Genomic DNA, 27,542 nt, shown 5'->3' with positions numbered 1-27,542 from the left:
CTACAGTATACCTTTCATACACTGATCAGCCAATTTATAAAACATCTTTCATTTGAATTTCTGTTTTTAGTACTACTTAAAAAGTCCAGACAGGCAAAATTTGACAGTATTTTTCCATTTTTATTTCATTTTCTTCTAGCAGTTTGAAATAGCTCATTATACAATTCCACAAATAGTATCACAACATGCATAAACAATGCTTTTCATACCACTTCAAACATTTTTAAGACAGGTTATGAATTAGCCTTGTTTTGAACTAGTGTTATAGACGGCTAGGGAGTTACCAAATATTTAGACTACTGAAAAGGCTAAATGGATATTAATTGTAGTAATTTGATTATTAATCTTTATAAGTAAATGAGAACCTCTACTAAAAAATGTGTTTCCAAGGGTTTTTAACAAATAGGTTGTCTACGGCCATACCACCCTGAATGTGCCCAATCTCATCTGATCTCGGAAACAAATAGGTTTATATGAGAGCATATAAACCTATAAAAGTTGAATCAATTGGCTAACCACATTTTTGAAGAGGTCCATAAGGCATTTGAGAATTCCTTAAATACTTTACCTATTATTGTTTTTTTTTTCTTTGAGACGAAGTCTTACTGTGTCACCCAGGCTGGAGTGCAGTGGCGCGATCTCGGCTCACTGCGACCTCCGCCTCCCGAGTTCAAGCGATTCTCCTGCCTCAGCCTCCCAAGTAGATGGGACTACAGGCATGCGCCACCACACCCAGCTAATTTTTGTATTTTTTTAGAAGAGACGGGGTTTCACCATATTGGCCAGGCTGGTCTCGAACTCCTGACCTTGTGATCCACCCGCCTCAGCCTCCCGAAGTGCTAGGATTACAGGCATGAGCCACCACGCCCAGCCTACTTTACCTATTATTGTTAAATAATGTTGTCAATTATAGCACTGCAAGTTCCCATAGTAAAACAATCAAAGATTGCAGTTGTTGAAAATTCCTTCCCTGAAGCTAGTCATATTCTAACTGATCTATGGAAACTTGTAACTGTTAATCTATGTAAGTGCTCAGTGAACTATATCACAAAATAGTGATAAAAAAAACTCTATAAATCTACTTTTGAGAGCCCATAACCCCTACTTCCACATCCTTTCTCCACCTTCAGTAAATAAGATGAAATCTGAACATTCATATCCATTGTAAAGTAAATAATAGTGGAAGCAGAACTCAAGGAAAATACTTGTGCGTTTCTCAGCCTAACCAGTCACTGTCTACCTGCCTAACATTCAGTCTTGAATACTCAGTTCTACTACCACCCTCTCTCAGAAGTGTTTATCCCTTCACAGCCTCTTCTGGCTGTGAAGGCATCATGGCATTTAACGCACTAAATTCTAATCACTGATTTTGTTTGACCCCTGTACTAGCAATTGCAGGCTGAATGTCCATTTTTATTTCTTTATTTCCTGATCCTGGCAATATCTGGTACACACTAAATGTTCAACAAATGTTTGCTGAATGAATAAATTAATGAACAAATAAAACAGTATTGATTCCACATGTTGTAACTTTGTAATAAGTAATTTGTTACTTAAAACTATGTTTAATATCATGCCCCCTCTAAAAAAGAAAGAAAACTAGTATCTCAGCCTATTTTCAACAATACGTTAATCCTCATGTTCATTTATTCATATTCATTTACATGGTACTATTATACACTGGCACAATGTAGGATTAACTTGCAGCACCTACTCTTCATTCACATTCACTATTGTGCCTGTAGATTAGCACCAAAAAAACAATTTCTAGCAAAATATGCCTCATGAAATGATATATCAATAGTATTAACATTGTGTTATCAATTTTTCTCATCTAAGCCTATCTCTACTTTCAAATCAGGCCCTTTTCATGATAAAAGCAAAGTTTAACCTCTGATTTCTCTTTGATACAAAAATATGGCATAAAGCAACATTTTCTGCTAGTTTTATTAAGAGAACCTATGTTTCTTCCCCCTTTATGTTATTAGAGGCAAAATTCCATTACAGTGAATTCTGATAGCCAATTTGATAGTTATTGTAAATTCACTGATAGAAATTATATATATTATATAGCTTTCAGGATAGATTTATTAAAAAGATGCAATGCTTCAAAAAGTGAAAACTGGCATCTGAAATTTGAGGAAAAAGTGACACATACATAATTCCTTCCCTCACCAAGATCAGAGATCATTGTGTAGTATGGTATTCTTTATTTTGAAAATTTATGTGTAAAACTATAGAACTATCAAGAAATAGCTAAGTTCTTTTTCTCCTTCACAGTAATAAAGGTTCCAATAAAGTACTTTCCATAGTAGTTTATTCTTCATAAATAAATCACTATTATAATTGACTACTTACGGAGAAATGAAAATATTTTAACTTAAAAAAATACAGAGCCCTTGTTGATTAACAGAATTTGTCTTAAGTAGGATTTTATCTATAGTATCATATATATAAAATCCTTATACAAGTAACCATTGAAACAAGTCAGTAACAAAATATTCATATAACTATATCACAGATCTCAGGAAACAGACATTCAGAAAAGATTTAAGGCCACTAAGTAACAGCCTCTCATAAAACCCAACAAATCTGAAAATTGCAATTAGACTTAAAAGGGACCTAAACATCACTTTGTGCTGAACCAAGATTAGAAAAATCTTCCACTCTTGACATTTTCATGTTCTTAGTTTTTCAATCAAGTGATCAGCCTGTAATTAAAAAAATACTTTTTAATTCTAGATATCATAGTCTCTATCAAATAATTCTACTGGTATCCCTATTATAATATGCCACATTAGAAGAGTTGAGTACTACATACTCTGTTCCTAAAAATATCTTACAAAAAAACTCTCAGTATAATATAATATCTATATATAATTATTCTACATTGTATATAAATGGGCAGATTGTTGCCTGCATTGCAAATTCATTAACAAGTTTCAAGAAGAAAAGGAAAATAAATATAACAGTAAGGTTTAAAAAAGTAAAGTAAGACCTGAAATGCATATTACTAAGTGAAAGAAGCCAATCTGAAAAGGGTACATACTGTAGGATTCCAACCATATGACATTCTGCAAAAAGCAAAACTATGGAGACAATAAAGAGATCAGTGGTTGCCAGGAGTTAGAGGGGAAGGAGGGATGAATAGGCAGCATACAGAGGATTTTTAGAGCAGTGAAACTATTAGGTATGATGCTATAATGGTGGATACATGTCCTTATACATTTATCAAAACCCACAGAATACAAAACCAAGAGTCAACTCAAAAGTAAACTATGGATTGTGGTGATAACAGTTTATCGATGGGGTTCATCGATTGTAACAAATATACCACTGTGGTGTAGGATGTGATAGTGAGGAAACTGTACATGTGGAGGGGTAGGGGTGTGCATGGGAACTCTCTGTAGTTTCTACTCAATTTTGCTGTGAACTTAAATCAGCTCTAAAAAATAAAGTCTATTTTTTAAAAAAGGTAAACTAAAGTCTGTGAGTTACATCATTTCAGTGTTTTTCTCAATCACACTATATAATCTGGATCATTATATAAGATTTTGAAATTAACTTCAGTATCTTTATCTTGATTTTTTTCAAAGTCTCATAAGATATGCTAACAAAGTCAGATTTAAGAAGAGTTCAGATTCTCAGGATAAACCAACAACATATCTTATAATTTTATACACTGATGTTTTCCAAGTAAAAAAGTCTTTCCCATAAGAAAATACAGTCAAAACATTACAAAAATGTATTTCATTCATCTTTTATTATAAAGGTATAGCTCTTATAGAAAATTAGAAATACAAATAGGGGAAAAAAAAACCTTTTCTATTACACAAACTTTGTTAAAAAAAAAAAACAAAACAAAACCAGCTGTCCGGCAGAATATCCCATTTCAAATACATACACACACACATATATATGTATCTTATATATTATTTAATTTTTTATTATTTTTTGAGACAAGATCTCACTCTGTCACCCAGGATGGAATGCAGTAGCATGATCACTCATGGGCTCAAGCGATCCTCCTATCTCAGCCTCCCATGTAGCTGAGACTACAGGCATGCACTACCATACCCAGCTCATTTTTGTATTTTTATATAATTTAAATAAAATCGTCTGGGCAATGAGTTGAAGACAGGGATAATATGTTTGAAATATGAAGTTTCTAGAAATTAGACACTTTTTAAATTTTTCGGTACTATGACTAGAATAATACCATTCATTAACTAATGATAAATAAATACTATTGGATGATTATTCAGATATGGCAACTATAGATCACTTTATCATCATGGACCATAAAATAATACCCTGGTAAATTAGTGGTCAATTGGCCTTAGAGGGACCCCAGAGTCACTTAATAACTAAGGGTTGACTTTCAGACCACAGGTATATAAACAGCTGAATTCTACTCCACTTTTGCTTTGGCAAAGCAGAATGCTGTAATTTTTTAGACTCAAAACTTTGGGCCAGGTGCAGTGGCTCACACCTGTAATCCCAGCACTTTGGGACACCGAGGCGGGTGGATCATGAGGTCAGGAGATAGAGACCAGCCTGGCCAACATGGTGAAACCCCGTTTCTAATAAAAATGCAAAAATTAGCTGGGCGTGGTGGTGCATGCCTGTAGTCCCAGCTACTTGGGAGGCTGAGGCAAGATAATCGCTTGAACCAGGGAGGCAGAGGTTGCAGTGAGCCGCGATTGCACCCTGCACTCCAGCTTGGTGACAGAGTGAGACTGTCTCAAAAAAAAAAGAAACCCTTTGGCCACAGATCTGGTAGGTAATGCTACTACTACAACTCTTTTCTAAGGAGTTTGACCTATCAAAAAATACAAAAACTCAATTTCTACAATGATGTTGATGATACAATAGAGGTAGCAGGTAACATTTCCTGACTACTATTTGCAAGGTACCGTTTTAAGTGCTTTTCACATAAGTTACCTCATCAACTCTCTTATCAACCCTAGGTGCAGGCACTGTTACCTATATGCAGGTAATAGATAAAGACCTTGACCCTTAAAAAATGTAAGTAACTTTCACATGGACCCTCAAGCAAGCACTGCAGCCAGAATTTGAATCCAGATCTGACTCCAAAGTCAGAACACTGAAAACCACGGTTCTTCTATATTGTATCCGCTACTTGCAATGGGGAAGACTTAGCCATAGCTTTTCTTCCTACAGATTGATGATCTTGAAAATCCCCCAAATTAAAAATATTATTTTGGATATGTGCAAGCAGCATGTTAAAACAGGTAATCAAGCCTATGAGAGCTGTAAGTGCCTACTGTTGAGAAGAAAAAACTACAAAGAAAAGGATAAATATTTTAAATATTTTTGTATGCTGCTGACATAACAAGAATACTCACTGTGATAAACCAATAGGAATTGACTCTATAAACCAACTTGGATAAGAAGCCAAGCTGATCCACTGGTGCCAGAACATGAAGGTGCAAGTGGGAAATGGAACAGAATGGTGGCATATGAAAACCCATCCTAAAATAGAAAGGAAAGAGATGATTGACAAACCACTTCTAAAATAAAGTCATTTTTCAGGTGAAAACACACAAATTTTAACGAGATCCAGAGTAAGTACCTAAGGTAAATAGACTGTCACAAATCTTATTAAACGTTTCTCTTTATGCACTTCAGAGGATTCACACACTTCCTCTTCTTTTCATGTTGAAGTTCGTACTAACATAAGCTCATCATCAAGGAAGGCCTTAACAGCATATTATGTCTCAGTATAATCTGTATGAATTCTGAGTTGGCATAATGTCTTATCACTTCAGTCTTTATCATCTTAAGCTTTCATTCTCTTAAAATATGCTCTTGCAATGAATTTTTTAAAACATCACTGGACACTCAAGTAGTCGTGTTCCTTTATTCAATACATAGCCAGTAGATGGCACCCTTTTTCCTTTAATAAAGTACTCCGACATTTCCTACCAAACCAACAATATTTCAGTAGTGAGATTAATTATGTCATCATAAAAAACCTTCGTCATCACCCAGGTTTCTTGTTTAATACTTAAAATAAGTTAGATGATAATGATAATTATGTGCTGTCTAAAAGATACACGAGAATTCCTTTAAATGGTTACAAAGTTTTTAGAATATGATTTAAACTCTTAAAAATAAGCTTATAAAAAGTTTTGCAAGTCCACCTATGCTCAGCAGAGCAAGACACACCTGTAACAATAATCAAAGCCTAGAAATATTTGCCTGTTCAAGGTATCAGTGAGTGGAAGTGTGGAAAGGAGGCATAGGAGAAGTGCTATACTGCAGCAGTGATCTGCTGGGACTAGCAATGTGCAGTCAGATATGCAGTACATACTTTAAAATTTCCACCACTACCTAGAAGAGGAGACTAGGTTTTCCTTCTGCCAAACAGTCATATAATGTAGAATCAAATAATCTAGAAGCTTGAAGCAACTCAAAGGTTCTCTCAATTTTTTCATCTTAAAGATGGCGAAGCCATGATCCAGAAAGTTTAAAATATTCCCAAGGTCACAAAGTTAGACAGTCGTGGAGCTGGAGACTCAGGGCTCTCGATTCTTTGTCCAATGTTCATTCTCCTAATAAGCATCCTATGACTGTGAAGGAAATGTGTGGCTTCTGGCCAAAGGGTCTCAAACACCATTTGTTCCTTGTCATTATCACACTTGGTAATGCTTAACAGTTTTTGGAGGATTTTTCACACAGAATCTCATTTGCGCCTACCAGCAGACAGAGCAGGCATTATCTTGGAGAGGCTAAATGGCATATTTAAACTAACACAGACAGTATAAGTAGAGTACACCACAAATAGCATGGATGGCATTAGAATTCAAGTCTATTCTGAATTCTAGGTCAAAGTGTTAGAAGTAATCTCCATTAAACCTGCTTGGGTCACAGAAGCAAAATCGGAAATCTTTTAAAAAGAAAACCATTACTTAGATAAATTAAAACATTTGAAAAGACCCGGCGCAGTGGCTCACGCCTGTAATCCCAGCACTTTGAAAGGCCGAGGCGGGAAGATCACTTGACGTCAGGAGTTCGAGACTAGCCTGGCCAACATGGCAAAACCCTGTCTCTACTATAAAAAATACAAAAGCTAGCCAGGCATGGTGACATGCACCTATAATCCCAGCTACGTGGAAGGCTGAGGCAGGAGAATCACCTGAACTCGGGAGGCGTAGGTTGCAGTGAGCCGAGATCGCACCACTGCACTCCAGCCTGGGGGACAGTGCAAGACTCTGTCTCAAAAAAAAAAAAAAAAAACAGTTGAAAAATTGAACATCATGTGCTTATGCCACAGTTCAGCTGACAACAAATTCAAGTTAATTTCACATTAGAATTATAATCATGTGTTTTTAAATCATATAAAATTTTTCTAAGAAAATTCAACTTGCACACAATTTTATAGGAATGCACATATTGAACATAGAAAAGTAGACTTGCTGGGTGTGGTGATCACACCTGTATTCCCAGAACTTGTGTGAGGCTGAGGCAGGAGGATCACTTGAGCCCAGGAGTTTGAGACAAGCCTGGGCAACATAGGGAGACCCTTTCTCTACCTAAAAAATTTAAAAATTAGCCAGGTGTGATAGTACTCGCCTGTGGTCCCAGCTACTCTGGAGGCTGAGTTAGGAGGATACTGTAGTCTGGGAGGTTGAAGCTGCAATGAGCCATGATCACACCACTGCACTCCAGCCTGGGCAACAGAGTGAGATCCTGTTTCAAAAAAATTTTTTTAAAAAGTAGACTTGTAACTATTTTACCTACCCACTGCTCATATAGATTTGTCTGTCCAAACTACAAGTGGAAATTATTGGAAGATATTGAGACACAAGAGGAAGTTTTATTACATTTATACTACCAATGAACTATATTCTCACTTTCAGGAAAACTATATTTAAACCACAAACTGCCACCTCTGTTTCCATTTTCCATGAAGAAATAACATTTCGAAAAAAGTCAATAATGTATAATATTGGTTTCCATCTGGAAGTATACACACCTCACATTCGTGAAGTCAGTGAAATTATTTCTTTCAAGAATGGTTTTTCCAACAGTTACCATGTTCTCAACTGTAAAACAGAAAAGACACAACATTACACTAGAGGAGACATTAAGTTCACAAATTGCCATTGATCTTCACTCTTGTCTTATCAAAAGACACATTCAGGCCAGGCCCAGTGGCTCACCCCTGTAATCCCAACACTTTGGGAGACTGAGGCAGGAGGATCACTTGAGCCTAGGAGTTTGAGACCAGCCTGGGCAAAAAGGCAAGACCTTGTTGCTAAAAAACATTTTTTAAAAAGTAGCCAGGTGACCGGGCGCAGTGGCTCATGCCTGTAATCCCAGCACTTTGGGAGGCCAAGGCAGGTGGATCACGAGGTCAGGAGATCGAGACCATCCTGGCCAACATGGTGAAACCCCGTCTCAACTAAAATACAAAAAATTAGCCAGGTGTGATGGCGCACACCTGTGGTTCCAGCTACTCGGGAGGCTGAGGCAAGAGAACCACTTGAACCTGGGAGGCAGAGATTGCAGTGAGCCGAGATCATGCCACCGTACTCTAGCCTGGCAACACAGCGAGACTCTGTCTCAAACAAAAAAGGTAGCCAGGCATGGTGGTGCACACCTATAGTCCTAGCTACTTGAGAGGTGGAGGCAGAAGGACTTTTTGAGCCCAGGAGGTCAAGGCTGCAGTGAGCTATGATTGTGCCACTGCACTCAGGTCTAGGTAACAGAGTGAGACCCTGTCTCAAAAATAAATAAAATGTAAAAAAAGACATTCAGTAGCTTTAAGTCACTGAGAAGTTTGCTTATTAACAACTTAAATAAAGTTTCAAATTGAGCCCCAGTGCAACATCACTATCACAAAATCTCACAGACAGACTTTAGGACAGCTGGCTATTTAGGACATCTGATCATATAAGGACTAATTCTCATCAAGAAGACCAAGTAATTAAACAGAAATTGTTTGATTTAATAAGACAAGAAAACTTTGAGTCTGTCTTTGAGCCAAACTGGTATAAGGATATGGTATCCCTTCCAGTCAGCCTATCCTTGACTAGCCAAAAATTTGTATAACGACTCTGGCTTCCCAATTCCATCTCCTTTATCATCTTTCTTCTCTTGGTGTTTTATGGCCTCCAGGTGGGAATAAACCTGTCCACCAGAAAAATTTTGGTATCTTCAAAGCACAATGCCAAATGTTAGGCCTCCATAGTTTCTAAATGGTGTAATCATGTATTTGAAAGAGGAAGAAGTAAAAACATCTACAGAGGATAGTTGATAATTGAGACTTACTAAATCATTGTTAATGTTTACTCTTTAAGTCAGGTCTGAGCTGGGAGACTGCCAGCCTTCCAAGACTAGGTCAGTACCATAGAGTCCAAAAAAAAGCTCCAAATTACTTCAAGCCGGACTATATCTTTTTTTGGAATTTTTTCTTTTTCTAATTTAATTATACTGTCTTTAGAGAACATATTTATAAGATTCAATCATTTGATATGTATTGAGCTGTATTTTATTGCTCTGAATATGGTCAACTTTGGTGAACATACGCTTTTTAAAAAATATGTATGCTGTATTTAAGTGGAGTTCTATAAATGTCAATTATAGTCATATTCCTTGATATTGTTCTTGAACTCTTCCATATGCTTATTATTTTCTCAACTTTACCAATTATATAAAAATTATTAATTTGCAACAACTTTTAGTATGGAAATATTCAAATATAACACAAAAGCAAAGAGGAAAATGTAATGGAATCCCAAATACCTACCAGCTGCTTCAAAATTAGCAACATTTGATTTGCAACAGTTATAAAAACTAGTTATAACAGCCTCTATTCTCCACTTCTGCTGAATATAAATTGAAAAATTCCTAAAAAGCTAAAGTGTGAAACCTAAGAAATAACTACAAGAATGAAAATAAAAACTTTTAATAAGAAAGATGAAATGTTTCAATCAGGTAAATCTAAATTGGAGGTAACTGTTATAAGCTCAAATGCTACCCTGTAGTTATAAACCATATATGTTCTCAAATGTACTGATAGAACTTCAAATGACTAAGGAACTTTGCTGTATTTGGAATCGACAGTTTAAAAATTGTTAGTTAATTCACTAGCCTAAATATTAATGAACTACACATCAAGGTTTTCCATCAAAGTGGTTTCTTACCTTTTAAAAATCTAGCCCAATTGATCTATCATGTAGGTTACCTTAAAATATTGATCAAACTAATCCCAGAACCTCATGACAAAGCCTTTCCAGATTTCAGAAGTCCTAGCCAGAGCAATCAGGCAAGAGAAAGAAATAAAAGGCATCCAAATAGGAAAAGGAGTCAAACTATCTCTCTTCACCAACAACCTGAGTCTATACCTAGAAAACCCTGAAGACTCCACCAACAGGCTCTTGGAACTGATAAACGACTTTAGTAAAGTTTCAGGATACAAATTCAATGTACAAAAATCAGTAGCATTTCCAAACACAAATAACACTCAAACTGAGAGTCTCAAATCAAGAACACAATCCCATTTACGATAGCCACACACACACACACACACAAAATACCTAGGAATACAGCTAGTCAAGGAGGTGAAAGATCTCTACAAGGAGAACCATAAAATGCTGCTGAAAGAAATTGTAGATGATACAAACAAATGAAAAAACATTCTATGCTCATAGACTGGAAGAATCAATATTGTTAAAAAGGCCATACTGCCCAAAGCAATCTACGGATTCAACACTACCAACATCATTTTTCACACAACTAGAGAAAACTATTCTAAAATTCATATGAAACCAAAAAACCCAAGTAGCCAAGACAATCCTAAGCAAAAAGAACAACGCTAGAGGCATCACATTATCCAACTTCAAACTATACTATAAGTCTGTGTAACCAAAACAGCATGATAGTGGTACAGAAACAGACACATAGACCAACAGAACATAACAGAGAACCCAGAAAAAAAGCCACACACCTACAGCCATCTGATCTTCAACAAAGGTGACAAAAATAAGCAATGGGAAAATACGCCATATTCAATTAAATGGTGTTGGGATAGCTGGTTATCTATATGGAGAAGAATAAAACTGGACCCCTACCTTTCAGTATATACAAATATTAACACAAGATGGATTAAAGATTTAAATGTAGGACCTCAAACTATAAGAATCCTAGAAGAAACCCTAGGAAACACCATTCTGGACATCAGCCTTGGGAAACAATTTATGACTAAGTCCTCAAGAGCAACTGCAATAAAAACACAAGTTGACAAGTGGGACCAAATTAAAGAGCTTCTGCACAGCAAAAGAAACTATCAACAGAGTAAACAGATAACCTACAGAATAGGAAAAAGTATTTGCAAAATATGCATCTGACAAAGGTGCAGTATCCTGAATCCATAAATAAATTATTAAACAATTAAACAACCAAAAAACACCATGAAACAATGGGCAAAAGACATAAACACACACTTCTCAAAAGAAGACATACAAGAGGACAAAAAAACATGAAAAAAATGCTCCACATCACTAATCATCAGGAAATGCAAATCAAACCCACAATAAGATACTATTTCAACACCAATCAGAATGGCTATTTTTAAAAAGTAAAAAAATAACAGATGCTGGTGAGGCGGAGGAGAAAACATAACACTTACACACTGTTGATAAGAATGTAAATTAGTTCAGCCACTGTGGAAAGCAGTTTGCAGATTTCTCAAAAAAATTAAAATAGAACTACCATTCGACCCAGCAATCCCATTACTGGGTATATATCCAAAAGAAAACAAATTATTCTACCGAAAAGATACATGCACTTGTATGTGAGTCACAGCACTATTCACAATAGCAAAGGCATGGAATCAACCTAGGTGCCCATCAGCAGTAGACTAGATAAAGAAAATGTGGTACATATATACCACGTAATACTATGCAGCTATAAAAAAGAGAGAAGTCATCTCCTTTGCAGCAGCATGGATGCAGCTGGTGGCCATTATCCTAAGTGAATTACACAGGAACAGAAAACCAAACACTCTCTGTTCCCACTTATAAGGAGAGGCTAAACACTGGGTACTCATGGACAAAAAGATGGCAACAATAGACATTGGGGACCACTAAAAGTGTGAGAGAGAAATGGGGGCAAGAGGTGAAAACCTAACTGTTGGGTACTATGCTCACTACCTGGGTGACAGATCATTGTATCCCAAACCTCAGCACCACACAATATACCCATGTAATAAACCTGCTCATGTACCCCCAAATCTAAAATAAAAGTTGAAATTATCTTTTTTAAAGGCAGATTTGAAGTAAGCTTAGAAATGTCCTAGAAAATGATAGGTGACAAGTCACAGAAGGCATGAGTAGGAAAATGAGCAACCAACCTCAATAGACAAGATTCAGAATCTCCTTTTCAGAAGCTAGAAGTTCATCACTAAAAACTCATAATTAAATTTTGGTGCTAATTCATCTTCACAGGAGACTATAAGGCAGGTACCAACATGATCTCGCCATAAGGCAATATGAGCTCATTTGTCATATTGTAACTTGTTTGTTTATAATTAATTTTTCATAGCACCTTTCATTTCAAAGTCAAGAAAGTCCATTATTTAAAAAGTCATAAAAATAGGCCAGGTGTGGTGGCTCACACCTGTAATCCCAGCACTTTGGGAGGCCTAGGTGGGTGGATTACCTGAGGTCAGGAGTTCAAGACCAGCCTGGCCAACATGGTGAAACTCCGTCTCTACTAAAAATACAAAAATTAGCCAGGCATTGTGGCACATGCCTGTAATCCCAGCTACTTGGAAGGCTGAGGCAGGAGAATTACTTGAAACTAGGAGGCGGAGGCTGCAGTGAGTCGAGATCGCACCACTGCACTCCAGCCTGGGCGACTGAACAAGATTCTGCCTCAAAAAAAAAAAGAAAAAAAAAAAGTCATAAAAATATATTATCTTTTTGACAGTTTAAATGTTAAATAGCATGATGTCTCGTTTATGCTTCAAAATCACTGTGGGAAAAGGTTAATATATTTTTTTAAATTGTCCATGAGTTCCTAAATGTGGAAGCTGCATAATGAATACATGAGTATTATACTATTTTTTTAATGAATTTAAAATTCTTTATGGTGAAAGTTTCAAAAAGTCATAGTGCTCCTTTTTCACAGTACTTAACTAGACTTTTTCTTTTCAATCTTCACTGCCATCACTGATACCAACTGAAGATGATATAAACATGAAGAATACTGCCATCATCTTACCCAGTTCTACTTGATCTTTCCTTAGAGTTCTGCAGTTTCCAATATGCTTCTTTGGCACCACGAGATAATGATGAGTTGCTGCTGGTTTGATATCTTTGAAGCAAATTAGGTCCTCATTCTATAGGAAAAAACATTTGTTAGTGAATTTTTAAAAAGAATTTCTTAATGCTGTTCTGGCATGACTTAAATACCATTAATCTCAGTCTGACAGGGAAATGATACTTATGTTACACCTAACCCCCACTGGGCAATTTTATAATTATGCATTAAGTTCATAACACTTCCTTCATGAGATGCTCATTTATTCCAGAGAATAAAAAAGGCACATAAAGTCAATTTTAGGGAAACAATTATGAGTAAAGTTCACTAAAACTTCATTACCAATAATTTCAGAGTTTATTATTTCATTATACATTTCTCTATCCCTACCCTAAAGTTTTTCACTCTTGATACATATTTTTAAAGGTTTGGCTACAGAATCACAGCAAGATAGATAAATTCCTTTCTACATTTAATTTTTTTCCCAACGTAGCATTTTCTTCAATTATAAAAAGAACATCAGCTAGCATTTACATGTCCAGGGATTGCATTTTTTAAACATTTTTTAAAGCAATTATATCCAAATACTTTTTTACTTGCCACTTTACAGTATTAAAAAGACTGAAATGCTGAAACAAATTCCAGTATATTATACTAATTTATGGGACCACTACAATACATGTATGGCATCAGTTTTCTGGTTTACATTACTCCACACAATAATCTACAGAAAAAAGACAAGGAAAGGAAGAAGAGCGTGTTTCAACCTATTAACATTTGAATTTCAAACTTTCCTAAAAGAAAATCTATATTCACTAAGTAACCGTATTAAGTATCTGATAGTGAATATCTTATTCAGTATCTTATACTGATTTTAATAAATAAAAATTAATTAAAATCAGTATAGAGTTTCCCTTAAAAAAAATCCATGAATGCAATGCTGCTCAATAGTTCTCCATTCCAAAAGCTAAAATTCAATTCAAACAAGTGTGTCATATCCATTCCAGTAATCCTGGTTATCCTAAGATAACAAATATGACAATTACATATCAATTTTAATCCATTTCTATCATTTTTATTTTGGTTTTTCTGTCTAGTATTGAAATTAAAAATTGATATCCATGGAATGTTTTAGAAAAGGATAAGGTCAAGGACTACAATGTTTTTGATTGTTTAAAATGTTCCTTTTTTCCTTTCTTTGAGACAGGGTCTCTCTCTGTAGCCCAGGCTGGAATGCAGTGGCACAATCATGGCTCACTGCAGCCTCGATCTCCTGAGCTCAGTTGATCCTCCCACCTCAGCCTCCCAAGTAGCCGGGATGCACATCACCATGCCAGGCTATATATATATATATATATATTTGTAGAGATGGAGTCTCCCTATGTTGTCCAGGCAGGTCTCAAACTCCTGGACTCAAGCGATCCTCCTGCCTCAGTCTCCCAAAGTGCTGGGATTACCATTATTTCTTTAATACTTCCAGCTCAGAAACAATTAAAATTGGGGGTTAAATCTAGTACAAGAAAATTGCCATAATCGTACTTCCCAGATTGATTCATAAGACAACAATGTTATATATCTTTATTTCCCCTCAATTATGGCATTAATTTTTTAAAATCCAGAGGTAATTCTTTCTGGTACAGAATACAACCTGGTTAGAATTAGTTTGAGATGATGTAGCTATACTCTACCTCACAGTAGGAACGACACTTCTTTAGATTAATAGAACTAGCAAGTGCCAGTCTAATAGCTAGCAGGAGAAAAGCTAAAGAGCGTCCTAAAAATCTGCTGTCTCATACTGCATAACTTAGCCATAAGAATGAACCAAAATGCTTAGTTTTGTCTTCCAACCTCTATATTGAAAGTTTTGGTTATTAACTCTCATATATCAAGAATTTATTTTCTCAATCAATTAATTTGTTACCCAATCCCAATCCTAATAAAAACTACCAGTCAACATGACTTTCATCACCAGGAATAGATAAAATTCCTCTTAAAAATAAAGAAACTTCATGTTTTAGTTAGCCTACACCCTGACTAAATTAGATTTCCACGAAGCTTTCTGAAATATTGAAACTAGCTCTGATGTCACCCTTCGTCCCATTCCTACTGTTGATCCAGGCATCATTTACATGGTTCATCTTAAGAAAAATGATCCTCCTATTCCATAGATACACTGGCAAAAATATGAAATATGTGTGTGTGTGTATAAAACTATTTTTTGCAGCATAATTCATGATAGCAAAAGACTGAAAAATAAACCAAACATTCATAATGCATCTGGGAGACTGGTTTAATAAATTATGGCAAATCCACATAATGCGGTATTGTGTGGCTCTAAAAAGGAATGAGGAAGATCTTCATATACATATGAAATTATTTCTAAGATATATTAAAGTTTTTCTGAAAAAATAGCAAGGAGCAGGAGAGTGGTTAAGCTATCTTTTGTATGTAAGAAAGAAGAATACAAATACAGACATGTGAATACCTATTTACTCACAATGGAAGGATAAACAAAAAAGTTTTTAAAAGTTTCTTATGGAGAAAGAGAACATGGTAGAGATGACAAGCGAATGGATGCTAGATTTCTCCAAATGTACCTTGCTTTACAATTTTGACTCTGAAAACATGTAAATATTTAACATGTATACTTCACACTTCACAAGAAAAAAAAGCAATCCCTAAAAATAAAAAACAAGCAAAAGTAAACCTAACTGTATGTCATGTTGGTAGCATAATCATTCCATTCAAAGAGAAGAATGATTTCAAGTGACTTAAAGATACAGTATTTCACCTATCCATCCCTAATGACAACCACTAAAGAGCATTTTCATTCCTGCACTGAATTCGGATCATAGGGAGGCTCCTCAAGTGTGGGGCATGCCATATTCATCTTTGAACTCCAAGTGAATAACGAAGTACACCTGCCAAACTGCTGAATAAATAAAAGACAGATGCTTCATAGAAGATAAAGTTACTGACAGACCCTCCTCTACCCCTTAAAAAATGGTGTGTCATTTGGGTTTTCAGGTATTTTTCCAGGAACAGAGATGGATTTTCTATGATCTTTCAGTTTCTCCTTGAAAAACCCCTTCTTAAATTGGAATTGTGACCATTTTTTAATTAGATCAGTGTGTCTGAACCTTTTCTCATTATCACCTCCCTAAGGAGCCTTTATAGACATTTTCTGATTGCCCCCTCCCATGATGTTTTAATTTCACAGATACAATGTATATATGTTTATGTTCTGTATGGTATACCCACGCTTTACATATAAAAAGAATTAAAATTGTTTTTCTCCTGCCACATCTGCTCTGCCCCAGGGAAGAATCAACTTTTATCCTTTTGGTAATGCATGGATTAGAGGAAGAGCTAGCCTATCCTGACTTCATTATCACCACGGACTCTAATAATCAATTTAAATACAACGAATAACTGTTTCAGATTTTGTTAAATCTGAAAACCCAAATAGGGCAGATTGGCACTCAACCTCCATTCTAAATATTTCTGTGCTTTCTGTAACGCAGAACTAAAACAGCTAAAAATCCCAGAGGGAATTCAGATCTTGCCAATCAAAAAGCCATGTTTTTGCTGCTTCTGTTATCATCCATCTAGCAAACTTGGCCAGCTTTAAGACTACAAGGACAGGTTTTTCTTTCTTTTATCTTTCTCCCCCTCCCCCTTTTGAATACCTTATCACCAGCTTCACGGATGTCAAGAATGGCAAGACATCTATTTTTTGTTGGAAAAAAGCTGCCAGCGTGGACCCAGCACAGATGGAGTGTGGCTCTGAAGCAGTGTTTCTCAACCAGAGGTGGAAATACATAGATGTTCTTTTGATCATGGATACTGTTAGAATTTGGTGCGCAGAGATCGGGGATGCTAACCATCCTGCAACAGGGGACAACATTCAAGTTAAATTGGCACTGAGTTATTTCCTCAGTATAGTCCCAAGCAAGGTAAATTCTAGTCCAGTGTTACTCAATTACTTTTTCATTATTTCTTATCTAATGAGCCTTCTAATCCTATCTCCATGAGATTTTAATACCACAGCTATACTCTCTGTTTACTCTATGTATATCTGTGCCTCATACATGAAAAAGTAAGATATTGCCTCACCACCACCAAGAACCAATTTTCACCCCTTTGGGAGTGTCATCTGCCCCATTAAGAATGCATGGTTCAGCCTTTGCTTAGTTTTAAATCTGCAGTATACAATTAGACACCACCATATGGAGGTTTATGGAGTGAACAATCTTCTACAGCTTTTGCTGGAAAGGTTTGCCAGACTAACCCCTCATGATGCTGGTAACTCCAATTTTTCCAAATGGAAATTTTTCTCTTTTGTACTTGAATTACACTTTACATAAACCCAACAGTTTCTAAATGTTTACAATGAGTATATTTGAATGAGTATATGAATGTATGATGTAAACCATCGAATTATGTTATGTAATTATTCTTTTTAAAAAGATTAATCTTTAACCTTTAATGAGTGAGCTCTTGTACATCAAGTCATCTTCGATTCAATTTGAAAAAGATAAACAACTTTTGGGAGCACTATTATACATGCATATGTATCTTATGTTCTGTATTATACGGATATGTGTGTGTAATATATATATATATGGGTTTCCATCCATAATTCCTGGCTCATAACTCCCAACGCCCTTGTTACAGTCTTTTGTTATCATGTTGAGGCATTTTAGGCCTCAGAGACAGGCCTCAGAAAAAATCTCTCTCACAATTTCTCTGCCCTTCTCTTGCCCTCCCCTCACCTGCCCAAGTCAGGACTATAATCTTACCTGACCTTTCTGACTGTGGGTCATAAAACCCTCATTTCTGAAGGGATTGTGCCTCATACCCTGGAGGAAGGAAAGCTTCACAGAGAGGCCAAGAAGAATCTGGACAGGCCTTGCTGGGTTTCCCCACTCAGTCTACTAGTATTAGATCATACCCTTTTTGTCCAGTCACATTAATACAGAATTGTCAGTCAGGCCTATCCAATGAAGACTCCATAAAAGGCCCCAGAGAACAGAGTTTAGAGAGCTTCTCGATAGCTGAACTCATGGAGGCTCATGGGAGAGGACACACCTGAGGAGGACATGGAAGCTCTGCCTCCTTTTCCCCATACTTTGGGCTATTCATCTCTTCAGCAGCATCCTTTGGAATATCCTCTATAATAAACCAGTGAACCTAAGTGTTTCCCTGAGTTCTGTAAGCCACTCTAGCAGGCTTTAGAACCCAAAGAGAAGGTCGTGGGATCCCCAACTTCAAACTGGTTGGTCAGAAGTTCCAGAGGCCTGGACTTGCAACTGGTGGGAAGGGCAGGCCAGTCTTGGGGACTGAGTCTTCAACCTGTGTGATCTGATGCTATCACCAGGTAGACAGTATAAGAATTGAAATGGAGGACACCCAGCCGGTGTCTGCTGCAAAACTGATTGTTTGCTTGGTGTGTGGGGGGAAACCTCCATACATTTGGTCACAGAAGTGTTCTGTGTTGATTGCTGTTGTTGAATGGGAAAACAAAAAAAGCACAGTTTGTGTTTTTCCACTGACAGTGGGCTATTGTATATATTCCCCCGTTGCCCTAATTTAGGGTGTAAATTAGTAGAAAGTACTGATCATGTCTTATTTCCACCAGGAAAATATCCCCAGGCTCTTCATATTGTTTACTTTGTTCCTAACCAAGAAAAATTCTCACCTTGGATGAGATAGAAGTCTGGATCCCACCCCTTTTGATGACTATTTTTAGACAAAGCTTTCTACAGCTACTAGTATCTATTTTCTATTAGTTTCATATTGGAATTGCAGAATACGAAAATGTAAAAGCAGTTGCTACGGATCTACTAAATACTGAACTCTGAGTTTAAAAACGCACTTTACCTCTCTTTAGTCTACTTTTATATTTAGTAAAATAAAGGGAGACTGAAGAGGCAGAACTAGGTCCCTTCTGATTCTATGGGTCAGTCCAACAGAGGTCTGTAAACAGAAAACCCACGTGCGTATTCTTTTTCCCTGTCAGGTGCTGTCTTTACTTCCTTCTCCTATTCAGCATATATTCCATGGTCTACCACTTCAGCCACTTGCTTGCTATAACTTCTTTTTTTTTTTTTCCCCCAGACAGAGTCTTGCTCTGTCACCCAGGCTGGAGTGCAGTGGCACGATCTTGGCTCACTGCAACCTCCACCTCCCAGATTCAAGCAGTTCTCCTCCCTCTGCCTCCCAAGTAGCTGGGATTACTGGTGCCTGCCACCACACCCAGCTAATTTTTGTATTTTTAGTAGAGATGGGGTTTCACCATGTTGGCCAGGCTGGTCTCGAACTCCTGACCTCGTGATCTGCCTGCCTCAGCCTCCCAAAGTGCTGGGATTACAGGCGTGAGCCACTGCGCCTGGCTCCATAACTTCTTAACTGTGTCTCACTACACTTCTATAACACCCACATGGCAAAACCCCAACCTTGGGTCAATACAACTGCCTACCTTGTGTAATCCCAGGCTTAGGCTGCTGCTGGAAAGTGGGTAGAAAATCACACAACTGAGCACACTGGTATGACCTGAAATTGAATGTCCTCAACCTCATGTGACCCGCTGTACAACAATCCTTGTTTCCCTAATTCTCTCTCCTAGCATTCACAGGAGCTACTTCAAACCTTTTACTTGTAAATAACCATATAATTGCTCCTTCTCCTTTTTCAAGGCTTAACCCAAATGTCACCTGCTTAGTGCAGATTTTCCTGACTAAAATTTTAAAACTGCATCCCCTTCTTCTTTATTTTCTGCCATCTAATAAACTATAAATTTTACTTATTATTTTGCTTATTATCCTTTTCTGCAACTACGATGTAAGCTCCACAAGGGCAAGGAGTTTTGCATGTTTTGTTTACGGCTGTATCCCCATGCCTCCAACAATGCCTGGCACACAGAGAGTGAGGAATGAGTTTCCTCTTTCCCAGGATCAACGTTCTACCCCTGGGCCATTTTAAACCTCTCTCTATAGGCATCTTCCCATTGGGATTTGAACACACAAAAGCCTTCACTGTTTTAAAAGCTTTCTCTTAATCCCCAACTTCTCCTGTAGCTACCACTACCTTTCCCTCCTCCCCTCGATTGCCAAATTCCTGTGAGAGTTGTCTGTATTTGCTGTCTTCACTCCTTCCTTTCCCAAGTTCTTCTCAATCAACTGCTATCTGCCTTTTGCTTCACCACTTCATGAAATTGCTCTCCTCAAGGTCAATGAACATCACTTTGGGGACAAAACCAGTCCTGCTCTGACTCTGCAAGGACATACAAGAGTCACCTAACCCAGATTTGAGGATGAAGGCAGGCCAATATTACTGCTGACATTGCTCACAATTCCTTTCTTTTTGACATACTCCCTTCTCTTAGCCTTCCCAGCGTTCCTTCTATTTCTCTGTTCCTTCTCTGTTCCCTTTCCAGGTCCTCTTCCTCTGTCTGTCCCTTATGATGTTAGTGTTCTTCAGAGTTCTGTGTAGGCCTCCCCTTCACTTTTTACCTCATGGGTGATCTCATCGCTACCCTTCTTTTTCAGTTTCCATCTATAAACTGACAGTTCCTGTAATCTGGGTTAGAGATACAGATCCCTTTACAGAGTGCTAGACTATCCAACCATTTAAAAGACATCTCTACTTAGATGCCTCAAACTCACCTCAAACTCCACAACTCTATAGCTGAACTCATCGCTTTGCTACCCCCCACCACTCCTCTGGCCATCTTTTCTCCTCCTGTGTTCCCGATCTTAATAAAATGGTACCACCATTACTAGTTTACCCTAGCCAGAAACCTGGAAATCATCTTTGACTGCCCCCTCTTTCATTTCCTTATTCTCTTATATCTAAATCAGGGTTTCTAAACCTTGGCACTTCTGACATTTTGAGGGCTGGATAAGCCTGTTTTGTGTGTGTGTGTTGATGGGGGGTGGGGGTACTGTCCTGTGCACTGTACCATGTTAATAGCAACCCTGGGTTTTACCCATTATTTAGGTCCCAGAAGCAACCCCCAGAAGTGCCAGAAGTTGTTACAATCAAAAGTATCTCAATACATTGCAAAATGTCCCCTGGGGGGGCAAAATCGCCCCCAGTTGAGAATCACTGACCTGTATCCATCAAGTCCTGCCTGTTTTACCTCCTGAATACTGTATCCCTTAAATTGATATACTTTTCATAATCTCCTCTATCACATTCTCATTTCAGGCCATCATCAGAGTAGATTACTCTACTAGCCTTCTAACAGGTCTCCATACCTCCAGACTGGTCTCCTCCAAATCATTCTCCACAATGATGCCAGAATGACCTTTCAAAGATCAACCCCCTTCCTATAACTCCGCAGCATCTTCCTCCCAACCCACCATTAAACATTGTGAAGCTTCACTTTGCTCTTCAGATAAAGACAAAATTCCTTCACATGACTTCCAACACACTTAATAATCTGGCCCCTTGTTTACCTCTCCAGCCTCGTCTTTCGTCCTCTCAAACTCTATGCACTAGTTAGACAATTTGTTAGTTTTTCTATCACACAAACTGAACCTCTCGGGGGGTCTCTCCACCTGGGACATTATTCTCTCCATTTCCTCATCTGATCAACTCCTACTTATTTCTTCATGTCTCATTTCCTCTGGAAAGCCTTCCCTAATTCTTCAGAGCTGGGTTAGATGCTCCTCCCACCAGCTTACAAAATACTGTAAAATCACCTGACCACAGCTCGAGGCACTGTAACTGGCTACCTCCTCTGTATACATTCCACCCTTTAGATTGTAAAATCGGGACACAGACTGTCCCTTATCTTGCTCAAAAACCTCCTAAACAAGGTATTAGAAGGAATTCTATTTATTTTTTAAAAAATAAAGGAATGTTTACTACAAAAGACACAATCTTTGGAGCTAATTCTCTCAAAAAGTTGTTTCTATATGGACAAGTAAAACCAACAGAATAAAGTGTGTGCCAGATTATCCGTTTAAAAATATCTGGGCAAAGTCTTCATGCTCTGAAAATGTCCACGCATCCCAACTGACAGTGGAATTCAGAGGCAATTCAATAATAGTTTGACCTCAGACCCACTCCCTCCAGCCTATTTTCTGCCAATCTAACAAACAGCTTTCCACAATTATCATTACCTATTTTCTACTAGTTTTCTCACCAGTATCGGTATTAGAGTGTGCAGGTATTAAAATCAGTATCTTGAAGGTGGAGGAGAATCCTTGTAATAAAAGCAGAGGCCACAAAATGTTATTTGTACCAAGTACCTGGGTACCTGCAAACATAGGCCAAAGCATTCGGCCCTGTCATTCACTCTTTGCCCCTCGGAACAGCAAAGATACCGCTGGAGCCACTGCCTGTCCGTCCCCTAGGAGTGAGTCTGTCATCAGCACCCGGACCCCGCAGAAAGGCCCGTAGTGGGCGTATCCCCAGCTTCCCCGAGCCCCATCCACACACAGCGGCCCTGCCTCGGCGAGCTGAGTAGCGATCGGGATCCTCTGCACCCGGTCCACAACAGCGAGGCCTCCCTGCCGGAGCTCCGAGGGGCTGCCAGGTCCTCACCCACCCCCGGCCGCGCGTCGCCGCCCACCTCGCAGTGCAGGAGTTCAGTGCCCGGGTCCTGCCGCCCCGCGATCCGGCAGAACACGCAGGTGCTGTCGTAGTCCTTGGGCTCCGGTGACTTGGCAGCGGCTTCACAGGTCCCCACCGAGGAAACCGTAGATTCTGCAGTCGCCGAGGCCTCACAGTCGGGGGCCAGGCCGGCGCTGCGGTTCACCTGTTCCTCCGCCATCGCACGCGCCCCTCGCGGCCTGGAGCCTCGGCCTCTCCAGGGCTACCGGGCCCGCGCAGGCTCCGCGTCCCACACCTCGTCCGTTTTACCTCGAGACGTCGCCCCTTGCCTGACGATGGGCGGTGATCCAGGCTGGGGGGAAACGGAAGGAGACGCGGTGGGGAACTTCAAAGTCTGAGGCCGGCCTCAAAACCGGCTGCCACTAGAGGGCGCGCGATGAAGCTGCCAAGAGTCGTCCTGACCCCTGCGCCTCGTTGGTAATGACGCACGACGTCTGCCAAGACGCAGAGCGCCCCGCGCGTCGTGGTGAAATCACAGAGGCGGGGGAGCGTCTGACATAATGGAGCTTGTTGGGTACTCTGGACAGGCTTTCTTCAAAGCCCATAATATAGCGTGTCCAAATATTGTATTACGCTGCCATTTTTAAAAAAAAAAAGTTTTTTTAAGTTTGATTTTTAAAATTCGTAGGTTTTTAAAGAATGAGCAAAATTCCTAAAGCCTTGTTTTCAAGAAACATAATGTTTGCTGCTTTTCAGCCACGATAATATAGGAGTTTAAGCTCAAAATGTCCAAAACTGACCTTTACATCTCTGTTGACTTTTTATTGTTGTTAACAGCACAGCTAGATCAAAATAGCGAGCTTTTTTTTTTTATCTCACATTCCTCATATACAAGTAGATGTGGAGTCCTATGGTTAATAGTCTCAAATATCCCAGAAATTCAATGCCAGTGCCTCATAATGCCTCACCTAGACCAACGCAATCACATTCTAACTTATTTATTGATTTTCCTGTCACTCAGACAAAACCTTCAGTAACTATGTGCTCAAAGAAAAAGTACCAGTTCCTTAGCTTGGTGTTCAAGGTGGACTCCAGCCTGGTATCTGGCACACAGTAGGCAGTGGAAAAACATTAATTGTGGGAATGGATAGATGGATTGTACATATTAGAAAATGTACAGTGAAATCTGATTTTCTCAATGGCATCACTAATAACATAGCTACTGGTGTTGTCCTTTCAAATTCAACTTTTCTTTTTGTGGGTTTTTATTTCTCTCCCTGATGCTAAATGCATAATACTCTTTTTATTGCTGCTTCCCATACCAGTAATATCAGTATTCTGGGTGGAGCTGTTCCTGGCAGGCTGTCAGGAACCTAAGAAGCTGCCTTGGCACAGAGGCCCAACCTAACTGATGACCAAGCCTTTCTCAAGAGCATTCCAGGGCATCTTCTCTCAGCAGGAAACTGCTGGCTGGGCTGTACCCTTAGAAGGGGATAGTGGACCCTTCTAGTACAAGAGATTAGCTCATAAAGACAGTTGTGACAACTGGCCACCATTTCAGGGGGCAAAATATTATATCTCTTCTTTATACCATGCACTCAGATATACTTCTGATGAAATTAACTATTTAAATGTAACACCTGAAACCAAAGAACTGTTATGGGTTTCTTTAAGATGTAGGTGAATATTTACTTTGCCTTGGGGGTGGCAAGGAAAGGGCCTAAGTGCTCAAAATGAATTCCATTAAATAAATTACTGATTGGTGTAAAATAAGATTTTTTAAACTTTGTAAAATAAGATTTTGTAAAGTATGTAAAAATGCCAAAAACTTCATTGAAGGAAAAGTGGAAATTTGAGTGAAAATATTTGCAGCATGCGTGAGAAATAGTATTAATAAACTAATATAGGAAGATTTCTTATAAAACAATGAGAAAGATTTGAGGCCAGCACAGTGGCTCACACCTGCAATCCCAGCACTTTGGGAGGTCGAGGCAGATGGATCACTTGAAGCCAGGAGTTTGAGACCAGACTGGGCAACGTGGTAAAATCCTGTCTCTACTAAAAATACAAAAATTAGCTGGACATGGTGGTGCAGGCCTATAGTCCCAATTACTCAGGTGGCTGAGGCAGGAGAATCACGTGAACCTGGAAGGCAGAGGCTGCACTGAGCTGAGATCATGCCACTGCACTCCAGCCTGGGCAACAGGGCAAGATCCTATCTCAAAAAAAAAAAAAAAAGAGTTGAAAACCTCAGCAGAAAAATAAGCAGCTTTTATGAAAGTAATTAATTAAAAGAAAAAGTACCACTTAAAAATGTGAAGAAAATATTCATCCTTACTAGAAATTGACGAAGTCTGCGTTAAATAACAATGAAATAAGCCTTTCCCCAATTAAATTGGCAAAGATTCCTTTATGTAATAGCATTTGTATTGTGAGGGCACAGGAAAATAAACACTCTCCTACACAACTGACATGATGCACTCTACATTTCTGATAACATAAAGAAAGTTTCAGGAGGGAGGATAGGAGACCATTTATGGGAATTACAGAGCTCTATGAGGGTTAGAGAGCTGGAAATAAGGGGTGCCCTGGGACTCTGACGCTTCTCGTGTAATTCACATGAACAAGGATAAAGGACATAATGGGAAAACTGAAGCTCTCAGAAGAGAACTTCAACTGACTCCCTCCAAAATGATGACTCATATACTTGGCCTTCCTGACTGATACCAAAGATAAACAGTCTGTGCTCATATCAAAACTAATTCCTCCACTTACACGCTAAATCCCATTCCTTCTTGCTCACGCAAGAACACCACTTCAGAAATTCCCGTTATGTCCTACATCATCTATTTTACTATCTTTACGGGATCGTTCTATCCACTTACAAACATGCTATAATTTCTTCCACTCTAGAAAAATGAAATGAAACTTTCTTTTGAGCCTAATTTTCCCACTAGGACCTGTCCCATGTATTTGTTGCTCTTAGCAGGAAATCTTGAAATAAGTATCCATACTAGCTCTCTCCAATTTCTTTCCTCCAGTTCTCTTGTAAACCTTCTCTTCTTTCAAGCTTTTCTCTCCACACACACTGCTCTTGGGTGACCTCCACATTGCCAAATTCAATGGCCAATTCTCAGTCCTTTTCTTACCTGATTGGCAGCATTTGGCACATGTTAATAATCCCTGTCTCCTTAATACACCTTCTTCATATGTTTCCAGGTCACTGCATTCTCTTGTTTTCCTTTTTTCCTAAGTTCTTTCCCTTCCCTTTGTATCTCCCCTCTAAACTCTTAGTGTCAGAATGGTCCAGGGCTCAGTTCTTGGTCTTCTTTTCTATCTACAATTGCTCCCTTGATTTTATCCAATCTCACTGCTCTGAATGTCTATAGGCCCATGACTCCTACACTTCTAACTCTTCATGCTTTTCTTCAAGTCACAATCCAACTACATGATTGATATTTCCATTCAGGTGTCTGACAGATTGAACTGCTGATTTTTTTTTTACTAGAAACCTCTTTTATGCACAGACTTCCAATGTTGGCTGATGACAACTTAATCTTTGCAGCTCTAGAGCCTTTGACTCCTCTGCTCAAAATTCCCATTCTTATCAGCAGGTTGATTAAGTAACTTGTGCAATGTCATCCTATTAGTCAGTGACAGAGCTGGAACCCAGAGCCAGGCAATCTGATGGGAGCTTGAATATGTTAAATAGGCTACAAAAGAGTATGGCTAGTATGATTCCATGTTTATTAAATATAATTAAGGATTTATAAGAAAATGCCTGAAAAAATAGATTCATTCATGGTCTGTGGATGGACATATTATGGCTAGGTGTTTTTACTTCTCTTTTATCTCTACATTTTACTTATTCAACAATACTTTTGTCATAAGTAAAACATCCTGATCAACTTTTTTTAAGATTCAGGATTCCAGATGAACTTCATTTCCTCTAATAATTCTCTGCTTTATAAATAACCCTATTCCATATATTTTTGAGTTGTTCATGACATGTCAGAAGATATAGGGCATTTTCGTGCAGATTTCTTGGTATTTCTGGCAGAGGTGGACTACTGAGCTGCTATGACCATATGCATGATACAGTGTCATGTTTCTTTCCATTTTATACTGAGGATGTGGAAAGTGTGTTTGTGGGTTTGTCCTAATCTGTTAAAATATCATCTTGACAATAGGCATATCATTTTCTGCATCCAAAATAGAAATTTCCTGAGCATGAATACAAAGACCATTCCTGTCTTATATTTAGTAATTACCAATAAATTTTTGCTCTTTCACCACTGTCTGAAGAATATTAGATTTTTCCAAAGGTAAAAGAATAACAAGCATGAAAACATTTCTCCCTCCTTAAGAAAAACAATAAAAGAAATACTTAAGGCCAAGGTGGCTGTTGCCTGGTGCTAAATGTTGCATGTATATTGGCCTCCATCTGTTGCAATGAGGGTGAAATGTCTGGGCAAAATAAGGGGAAGAAGGAGTGCTTGTGTGTGGGAAAAGAGAAATTTCCAGTTTCTGATTACTGAACTACCTTACAGCTCTCTTTGAACAAATACTGGCTGGTGTCCCAAAGTCCCAACTATAGCTGTTTGAGTTTTGCTAAAGGACATTAAGGGAAGTTCTGATCTGTTGTTAAGTGGAAACAGTGTAAATTATTTCTAATGGAAAGAATG

At 38.3% G+C, this 27,542-nt stretch overlaps 1 protein-coding gene across 1 annotated transcript; it reads right to left on the bottom strand.

The window, feature by feature from the left end:
• Positions 1-99: 99 nt before the first annotated feature.
• Positions 100-23,340, bottom strand: HINT3 (histidine triad nucleotide binding protein 3). Its single transcript, XM_003255670.3, has 5 exons — positions 22,877-23,340; positions 13,255-13,372; positions 8,003-8,072; positions 5,370-5,496; positions 100-2,711 (listed from the first exon to the last, which is right to left on the bottom strand). The coding sequence occupies exons 1-5, from the start codon at positions 23,075-23,077 to the stop codon at positions 2,679-2,681; spliced, it is 549 nt and encodes a 182-aa protein (XP_003255718.1). The 5' UTR covers positions 23,078-23,340; the 3' UTR covers positions 100-2,678.
• Positions 23,341-27,542: the final 4,202 nt, after the last annotated feature.

This window comes from Nomascus leucogenys, chromosome 3 (genome assembly GCF_006542625.1).
Source record: "Nomascus leucogenys isolate Asia chromosome 3, Asia_NLE_v1, whole genome shotgun sequence".
Taxonomy (NCBI): Eukaryota; Metazoa; Chordata; class Mammalia; order Primates; family Hylobatidae; genus Nomascus; species Nomascus leucogenys.
This window is presented reverse-complemented; position numbering and strand designations above follow the sequence as displayed.

Bases quoted from the DNA above. Each gene is read 5' to 3' on its own strand.
- HINT3 (XM_003255670.3), bottom strand. From the start codon at position 23,077: ATGGCGGAGGAACAGGTGAACCGCAGCGCCGGCCTGGCCCCCGACTGT. The intron at 13,373-22,876 runs GTGGGCGGCGAC...TTTTTCCTATAG, and splicing joins CTGAACTCCTGCACTGCGAG to AATGAGGACCTAATTTGCTT. The intron at 5,497-8,002 runs GTGTGTATACTT...TTTCTATTTTAG, and splicing joins ACTGACTTCACGAATGTGAG to GATGGGTTTTCATATGCCAC.